Genomic DNA, 10,105 nt, shown 5'->3' with positions numbered 1-10,105 from the left:
AATGGCTATTCCTTCCCGTTTCACAGGGTCTGGGCATACAATGGCAAGCGTGTCAATCACTTGATGCACTCCAGCTACACTTTCCGTGAACTCAAGTCTGAGGGGCAGGTATCCATCATAAGGGTATTTATGTGAGCTTAAACCCCAAATCTCAAGGTTTTCCACAGGCTGAAGGTCTAAGTGTTTCAGATAAGTGTCATAAAAACTGCGGTATAATAAAGTAACCTGCGAACCGCTGTCAAGAAGAGCTTTAGCGTAGATACCTTCTATCTGGACTGGCACTTCAGAGACAGGTCCTACTAACCCCTCAGGAAGTTTTGGCTTACCAGCATCAAGCATGAATGAACCACAAGTGGAACGTGTTGTCTCAGGAGCCCCGTGCCGTTCCTTCACTGAGCTCCTGCCCAGTTTCCCTGCAAGCGATGCATCTTCATCAGCTTCTGATTAACTTTCCTGAGGTCCTCTGGTGCTTTGCATTCCCACTTCTTATGTCCATCTTCACCACATTTGTAGCAAAAGATCCCGGGCACTGGTGGCTGGGTGGATTTAGCTTTTTGGGGGTTGTCTCGGTTCACACTCCCAGGGTTTTTACTGGATGGTTTCTGAGGAGCAAAATCAGAAGCACAAGTCACAGTAGCCACGTTCAACAGTTGACTCACCTGGGTAGATAGCTCTTTAACCTCCTTCTTTAGGTTTTGTAATTCAGACGGCACAGATGCCTGGGGAGAGACGACAGTGGCGACCGAAGCTTTAACATTTTCTCTTGCAGCTACCCAGTGTTCTTCCTCACGTATTTCCTTCATCAACTGTGAAAAAGATGGAGGACTCTGCAAAGTGTGAGTCATTCTGATTCGCAACGCAACCATATCATTGGTAAGTGCTCCCTTAATTAGCTGCTCCATTCTGGCTCCATTTATGCCGGCTGCATTAATCCCACCCTTCAACAAGGCTCTGTGGAGAAGTTTGTCTAGGCGGTACAAGAAAGCTGAAAGTTTCTCTCCATTTTCCTGATAAGTGTGACGAAATCTAGCCATAAGGTCAGGGCCACTCTCCGTAGTTCCATATGCAGTCTCAAGGGCAGCTAAGTACTCATTTGCAGTTGCAGATGGGCTACTCACTTTCAAAAACCTGACAATATCAGCAGCAGGACCCCGCAAACTCTCAACAAGGCGTTGTTTCTTGGCAGCCTCTGTGCATTGCCATTCACTGATCATTTGTGCAGCCTGCTCCATCCAGACTTCATATTCCTCCTCACCTGGAGGAACGGGCTTCAGGCCTGAGAACAACCTCAGTTTTCGGTAACTAGGTCCATCAGTAGATGTTTGATTACATCTGTCTACTAATTTACCTATTGCATTAACTAGATCCACACTGATATCAGATTTAGGAGACTGATCTCCCATTACTATGGCCTTTACTTCATCCATAGACTTACCCTCCTGCTGCAATAAGGCTAACAACTTAATCTGAAAGGGGTCACTGCCAGCAGCTGGGTCATCGGCTGATAGACCACCCACAAAGTGAACATGCCAGGGCCCAGCTTCCCGCTCAATACCTATTTCAGGAGGTAAAGTACTTGGATCAAGGTCAGTACTAGTCTCCACTAAAACAAACAGTTGTTTGCCAGTAACGTCACCACGGCGACCACAAATTTTAGTACGACCAAAGACCTTCACTGTGTTTAATACTTTCTCAATAGTGTCATTACTAGCGTCCAAAGGAACATTGCTTAACACAATGGCACGTGAGGAGCTAATGTTCTCCTCTCTACTCCACTGAACAGTCTGAGAGAGATCCATATTTTGAAACTAAAGGCAGGTTGCTAGAAAAAATAAACAGACAAAATTAAAACTGTTTCTGGTTACCTTCTACTGCTAACTGAAAAAGAGAAATAAACTGGTAAAACAGGGAAATAGAAAAACACAGTATCCCAGCGGTGCCTCCAAAAATGTAACCCTTTTCTTAACCCTAGGGGTTAATTTACTTATTTCTCTAACAAGAGTCCTGGATTCCCGGCAATTAGATAGTGAATTAGGCCGGTAGAGTGTTTCTTTTCTTTCTTTATTTACAACAAATGAAATGTAAGGGATTTTTTCCTCTTGTACAAATTTTACTCAATCCCTTTACTACAGATAAATTAAATAATTAAATTTCTTGCTAATCACAAGAATTCTGGAACTTAGTAAATTAATTAATTTGCCAGACTCAAGGAAATATAACAATACAAATGTTAAAGAGAAAAGTAACAAAGATGTATTTATTTTTCTTTACATGAATGTATTAAGTAGTACCAGTAAATCAAGAAACCAATAACAACGTTCTCTTTAAGGAAAGCAGATAAACAATTCTCCCTGATGTTATTCGAATTGCTTCTTTTAAATAAAATATATAAATCTCTTTTGTAGTCTCAGAACGATTCTTGTTCTTTCCCAATTATTACGCTCTCCTCTTCAACCTTAGCTATATTTCTATTTTGGAACACTGTAACTCAATGTAGAACTCGATTCCACTAAAACACTTTGTTTCTTATAGAACCCCATATTAATAAAAAAAACTATCTCTTTCAAGATTCGTTATACACTTGAGAAAACACCGCAGTTCAAACCACACACATTGTCTTTCAGTACTGTATGCACGTTACATATCTTACGATCCGTTAAATGTACGTCAGTCAAACAGTTCAAATGTATGCGAGTCAGTCAAACAGTTCAAATGTACGATCGATCGTATCGTTGGGGCCCAGGACGTTGGTGCACATTAATCAGATGATCAATTTAAAGTAATCCAAGACGAAAATGAAGTCACTTACGTTCATCCAGTTGACAGTGAAACAACATTACGTTCCTTACACCACGAATACTCAGCGTCCCCTAACGATCCATCTTGAACTTGATATGAAATCAGACGATCCACGTCCAGTGATGAAACACACGATCTGTCCAGTTCTGCACGCAATTCCGAAGTCCTCCACAAAGATGGCTGATAAGTCTTCAAACACAGTTACTGTTCGTGACTGCAATCGTCTCTATAGCCGCTAGGCTATTATCACACACAGCATAACTAATTGACTCACAGGAGCACGGAAAACAAAGATGAGTTGCACGTAAGAAAATAACATAAACAAGCGTCGTCACTCTATGCTTTGGGCCGTATATTACAATGAATATAGTAGTCTCCAAATGGATGATGATACACTTTTCTCAATAGAGACAGCCGATCTCACTGGCAGCACACTCTTTTTCCATGTGCGATACTTCTTCCTCATTACGTGACTCACGTTATGACGCAACCTCAAGCTCAACAGTCACTGGCTTGTAATTATACACCTGTATTAAACATGCTTTTCATTGGATATAAGCAAATCACATAATTGTTGCATCAACTTTCAAAATAAAGAAAAAATACAATAATAGAAAATACATTATAATACTTTGTATTATTTCTGACACAGAGCATATTAAACACAGGTATAATTTAGGAGTCCCTACATGTAAATGTAAATGTTTTTTAGCTCATGAAAATACTAGTGTTCTAATAATTTTGGCCACCACTGTATACTCACTTGTACAATCCCAAGATTTGTTCCCTTCCAAATAACCCCTGCATCATTACATGTGCAATTCGTAATTTTTTTAAGAAGCGTTAGTCTTTTCTTCTGAATAATGTCTTATTAGCCAGGACTGTCAATGGTGCCCACTCAAAAAAAAAAAAAAAAAAAAATAGGCACGTAACACCTCTGCAATCCAAAAGTTATTACACAATGCCATTAAAAAGCACATTAATGTGACACTAGTGTTTTAAATCTTGATTTGAACCCATATATCATACTGATTCTCTAACAGGTGGCAGCAAAGCCCATGCTCTCACTGACTGAGCTGTCACTAAGAATTTATTTCTACGCTAAACACTCTTTTTCCCCTGACTTGGCGGGCCCCTCAGAGCCTCACCAGCTGGGCGTCTCAGGGGAGTGCTGACTCTATTCATCATTTGGTAATTAGCCGGTTAACTCCATTAATGAACTCTCTACCCACAGTGATTGAATTTGGAAGGCTGGGGATGGGATTGCAGTCTCGTTCCTTCTCTCTCTTTTTATGTCTCACTCTTTTTGCCTTTCTCTAAATCCCTCTCATTAAGTTCCTGTTTCACTAATTAAGAAGTCAGAGCGTATTGATGCACATTTGTGTGCATAATAACTATTTAAGTGCGCAGAAATTAATCATTCACAGGTCATCGGTCTGCTTTGAATAGTAATATTTGTATTTATATTTTCATTTTTAAATTAAATGAAAATGTGTACTCGTTTTCAGATTGAGTAAAGATTACATTTAACAATTACTATTATTACTTATTAATAACTTGGTTATTATATCTTAGTTATTATACAAGATTAACTTTGAGTGAGAATTAGGTGATAACAAAAGCAGAGTAAAAAAAAAAAACATCTTATATACTGGCCAATAACCAATATGGTACTAATATATGATGCATCCCTAGTATTTAACCCTATTTGCTTTAAAGAGGCTTGCTTTAAAGTTCATCCAAATATGAAATGAATGAATGATTTGTCGTCATTTATTCACCCTCATGTAATTCCAAAACCATATGACTTAGAAACACACATTAAAATATTCCTATATTTTTATTTTCCCTCCACTGGAAGTCTAGGTAACCAAAACTTACAAAATATAACCAAGGCAGAGTAAAAAAAATCTGTATTAATCGAGTGGTTTAATGAAGAAATACAGTCGTTTTGTATGCTGAACAGATTTAGATGTGAAGAAAAGTCTAAATAAAACCTGTTCATTGGGATTATAGCTCTTCTGAAATCTTGGATTAAACCACTTGATTAATTTGGATTTATTTTAATGCCACCTTTAGACTTTCAGTGGAGGGACAAATACTTTTAGAATTTATTTAAAACATTTGTGTCTAGAAGATTAACCAAAGTTTTATTGGTTTGGAGCATAAATGATGTTCATTTTGCCCTTGAGCTTTTAAAATTTAAAAAGCTGCAAGTTAAAATTTTGAATCCTTGATTTTCTATATCGTCTTAAACTTTCAGATCCGACTTAGATGCTGTTTATATGGATTTTTGTGGCCTTATGCTAAATGAAATATAGATCATACTGCCACAGATAAATAAAAGTGCTACCCAGACTATATACATGACTATTGATAAGAAAGTCACTCTGTATTTTCCCACACACTCGCTTTCATCCGATTGGCGTAATTAATTTGTATCGTCCCTCACAGATCTTGCAAGAAGCTAATGCATATGAACAGGCCCAGATGTGTCCAAAACCAATATGTCATGCTAAGATATTCAATTATGTCTGTGTTGTGGAGACAGTATTCCTTACATTAGCAGTCTGGCATTCATAGGTCATGTGGCGCGTCTAGAATGAAAAAAGAAGATGAATTTGTAATGGCCTGTCAGTGAGGGGGAAAAAAATCTAATCAGCATAAGCTGTCACTGCTAGAGCTAGTGCTCTGCCCTATTTATATTCATGTCTCATTTGATTGGCATCACCTCCTCTCCGTGTTGCATTGCCCACGTTCTTTCGGCCACATTTGATGGCCCTCAGAAGGACACACATACCGCAGTCTTTCAACTGCTAATCGCCAAAATAGCGCAGAGCCGTTTCCCTAAAATTGACAAAAGAGTAAATGACAGGAAATACCTAGCCACCACTGACTGTGTTTGGTCCATGTTTGAATAGGTTGACATTTTCAAAGGCTGGCTAATTCTTGCATGCCTCAAAAATACCTTTTAATGTTACATGTAGCTATATGTCAAACACATTGTGGATTGACACAGTGCATTGTCAAACCACAATCTCCAACATAAAAATGTACAAAAGCATACAATGTATTTTTTAAGTGATTCATAAACAACCAACGTGACAGTTTGTTCCAGAACCCATTTAGCTTGTGACATTTGAGAAATGACAAGTCTCGTTACAAGTTCTTGCATATGTCGATCTCAATGTAAACGTGAACGAAGATAACCAAAAAAGAAAGATAATGTAAAGATTGATAATGACTGATATATGACATGCCCTTATACAGGCCAGCTTTAGCTCATGAAACGTGACAAACCTTCAAGTCAATCACAGGTCTGTCAATCTCTGCTGGAGCTCCATAGGTCAGGCTTTGTGACACTGGGTCTAGCTAATGGGCCTCTAGGTTTGATTCTTTGCCCATGTTGTTGGCAGTGCGTGTCACAGTTGGTGTCAGACTCACAACAGAGATGTCAAGCGTCAGAACAAAACTGCAGATTTCCTGGGTTATTCATGTCGTGTTTCATAATTTTTGTATTTAGTATTTTTTTCATAAAACAATTGTGCTTGATTGGCTGGTGAAGCCAAAACACTTAAACATATGAATTATTTAATTGATTACTTGCACAGATGGCAAGAAAATTAAAAGGATTTGTAAAAGTATAGAAATAAGAGGTGCCATTGGCCTGTTTGCTCAGTCAAGGTAATTTTTTAATATTTTTCAAACATCCTCTGAAATGTTCTTTCTACACAAAATAAAGAAATCAATATAATATGAAGAAATACATACTTTAATCCAGACGCATTAAACTGAAATTTTTATTTATCAAAGAATCCAGAAAGTGCCCAAACCTGAAAACCATGTTCGGAAACAAAACAACGTGTACTATGAAACCCCTAAAGGGAAAATTGGAGATTGGAGGAAAAAATATATTTCAGTGGTAACACGTTAAAATAGGAAACTTTTCCCTTAATAAATTCCTAATTTGCTGCTTATTAATAGTTAGTAAGGTGGTTGTTAAGTTTAGGTATTGGGTAGCATTAGGGATGTAGAATAAAGTCATGTAGAGTAAGGCATTAATATGTGCTTATTTAGTACTAAAAAAAGGTTAATATTCTAGTAATATGCATGCTAATAAGCAACTAGTTAAGAGACCCTAAAATAAAGTGCTACCATTTCAATGCTTTCTCTCGCAATTATAGCTTTGGGTAATTATACTGTATATAGATGTCAAACATCGGGAATTTACAGATGTATTCACTCCCTTGTCATCCAAGTCGTAAAGAAATGATGTTTTTTGAGGAGAACATTTCAGGGTTTCTCTTCATATAGTCGGCTTCTATGGCGCCTCTGAGTTTGAACTTCCAAAATGCAGTTTAAATGCAGCTTCAAAGGGCTCTAAATGGTCCCACCTGGGGAAGAAGGGTCTGAAACAATCGGTTATTTTGTAAAAAAAAAAAAAAAAAAAAAAAAACTGACAATTTAAATACTTTTTAACCTCAAATGCTTTTCTTGTATAGCTCTGCGTCAACTCTGTGTATTCCGTTTCATGACAGTTAGAGTAGGTCGAAAAACTACCATCTTATTTTGTTCTCCAACTTTAAAATTGTCCTACATGACTGTTTTACCTTTTTTGTAAAGGGCTTTGATCTTCTTTGTACGTTTACTTTGTAAACACTGGGTCGGTACTTCTGCAGCGATGTAGGGCAATTTTGAAGTTAGAGGAGAAAATGCCTCACTGTCTTGAACCGGAATACACAGAGTTAATGCAGAGCTAGACAAGACATTTTTTAAAGAAAATAACCGTTCGTTTTGCTAGACAAGTTCATTCTTCCTCGGCTGGGAGCTATTTGAGGCTGCAATTAAACTGCATTTTGGAAGTTCAAACTCGGAGGGCACCATAGAAGTCCACTATGTTAAGAGAAAGTCTGAAATGTTTTCTTTAAAATAACATAATTTATTTACGACTGAAGAAAGAAAGACATTAACATCTTGGAAGACAAGGGGGTAACTAAATTATCTGTAAATTTTTGTTCTGGAAGTGAACTTCTCCTTTAAGAAATGTTTTTGAGAACCAAATCAGTATATTAGAATTATTTCTGAAGGGTCATATGACACTGAAAATTCAGCTTTGGCATCACAGGAATACTTTACATTTTTAAAATGTATATACAAAAATATTTGACAATTATACTGTATATGTATGAGGATAAGACAAAAATCCTACTGATCTCAAATGTTTTAGCTGTATGTATATAATTATATAATTAAATGAGCTCCTCTGTTACAACCTTTTATACTGAAAATGGAAATAAAACTCATTTAAACATAAACCTATGGGATGATAGAAATTCCACAGTGAATGAAAAATGACTGAAACAGTAATGACATTACCTCATTTCATTATTTCGCTTTGATGCCAAAGTCTGTACTCTAATTTACATGGTATGAACTGCATATTTCTTTTATTGAAACATCATTTAGTCCAATTTGCATTCTCATTTGAGCAGAAAGTCTAAACAAATAGCCTCCTCCCAAAGGAGAAAAATGTAAGCATGGTGTAATATGGTGAGGATGGCCACAATGATGAGAGGAAACAATCAGCAAAGACCCAGCAATCAAACATTTAAGCTCATTTGATCCCTCCTCTGGCAGCTCTTGTAATAAGCATTGATTTGCTCATGTACCTTGTCAGGGAAGCGAAGTCATCAAACAGTAAATGGGTATTTTTGATACAAATGACTGTTTGAATGGGGATGAGGATTTTGCAGAGTGTGGAGCGGACCAGTTTGGACCTGATCTGAAACAGATACTTTGAGACTCAACCTGCTGCTCGATGTGCCGAGGCGTTTAGTAAATCCTAAAGGGAACGAGAGTGAGAAACAGACAAAGGGAATGTGGCTTCTCATTTTGTAAACTGCAATTGAATATGGAGTGGATGGGAAATGGCATCAGAGAGCGATAGAAGGCCAGCTGTCCGGGCCGAGTGATTCAGCCCGCGCTGGCAGATGAACAGGTAACAGAAGATCGCCTCCCGGCACTCGCCGCTCCATCGCTGGGAAGGAGAGGCGTTTTTCCCTCTGTGGCCTTGCTCTGTAAAACATTTGGCTCACTACAGATGAGACCATTTGTGTAAGTAAAAAGAGAAGTCAACACAGTCCACTTCTGATGTAGGCAGGGGAATAGTCCTTTCACATCAACATCCCAGCAGTTCTCAAGGCTGCAATGTGATAGCGCAGATGTTACTCCAAGCCAAAGGTTTTAGCCTTTTTTTCATGAGTTTGCTATTCAGTTCTCGTACGTTTTTGATTAGAGTGGAATAGAAGTGATTTACAGATGCTGTGATATAATAAAAATCAAGATTCTCAAGTGCCATTTGACCTCAAATAAGCAGGTAAACTGACAGGCTTTTAACTGTATAAATGGCATTATTATTCTGAGTATGAAAACACAGTCAAGTTGGTTTTGGCAAAAAAAAAAACTTTTTTTTTTTTGCACTTACAATATTAGTAATTGATATTTGAACATTTGTGCATTTGACAAAAATATAAATATGTTAATTAATTAATAAAACAAACCTTTTACTCTTTTAATCTACACTTAAATGTGCTGCACACACTATTTAATTCTATTGAAAGATCAGGGAAGTTGCTTTGTTCAGATATAGTATTTATAGTATCCAGAAAGAAACTTTAGCATCCATAGAACCATCCAACTGTGTGAAAGGTATAGTAGCCTATAAAAAGTTATTCAAAGTGAATAATCTTATAGTTCTTTATAGAAATATGTTTCAGGTTTGGAACCCACTATCTTAAACTATTGTGTTTTTTATTAAATCAAAGTCATAAAAACACCCAATTTTTGCTCTGTGTTTAAAACTTTAGCTGTATTCTGGCAGCTTTTATAGTGTGCATATAAAAACAAGAATATTTAAAAAAAATCTTATAATGTGAATATGGTTTTCTTATGTTGGTGGGTTTGATATGCGATTGTTATCAGCAAATTGTTGTGCATATAAATACACTCATTGATTGTATAATTGTAGTTGGTCATGTGTCATCGAGTCAAATTTTGAGTTTGGATAGTACAATGAACTCTTTTATCTCAAGAGAACAAGGGAAATTTGATTCCACACATTGTGATTAAAATGTCTTAGAATGAGCATATTGGACAGCATTAATGTTCAGATGTTGCAATACTTTTCAACAATGTGAAATCTGATTGCCAGACATTTGGACAGAAAGACTGTTTTTCAACCTCCTGTGGGTTTGAAATGAGTCAGTATGTCATTATTTTAAAACAAATCTTTCCTGCAAAGCTCTCA

General features: G+C 37.1%; 1 protein-coding gene across 1 annotated transcript; it reads right to left on the bottom strand.

Annotated features, from left to right (window-relative positions):
* Window positions 1-389: 389 nt before the first annotated feature.
* On the bottom strand, window positions 390-1,799 carry LOC141289331 (paraneoplastic antigen Ma1 homolog). The gene has a single exon (XM_073821449.1). The coding sequence runs from the start codon at window positions 1,797-1,799 to the stop codon at window positions 390-392; it is 1,410 nt and encodes a 469-aa protein (XP_073677550.1).
* Window positions 1,800-10,105: the final 8,306 nt, after the last annotated feature.

Source organism: Garra rufa, chromosome 17, assembly GCF_049309525.1.
Source record: "Garra rufa chromosome 17, GarRuf1.0, whole genome shotgun sequence".
Classification (NCBI taxonomy): domain Eukaryota; kingdom Metazoa; phylum Chordata; class Actinopteri; order Cypriniformes; family Cyprinidae; genus Garra; species Garra rufa.
This window is presented reverse-complemented; position numbering and strand designations above follow the sequence as displayed.

Excerpts from the sequence above, each read along its gene's own strand:
- LOC141289331 (XM_073821449.1), bottom strand. The coding sequence starts at position 1,799 with ATGGATCTCTCTCAGACTGTTCAGTGGAGTAGAGAGGAGAACATTAGC.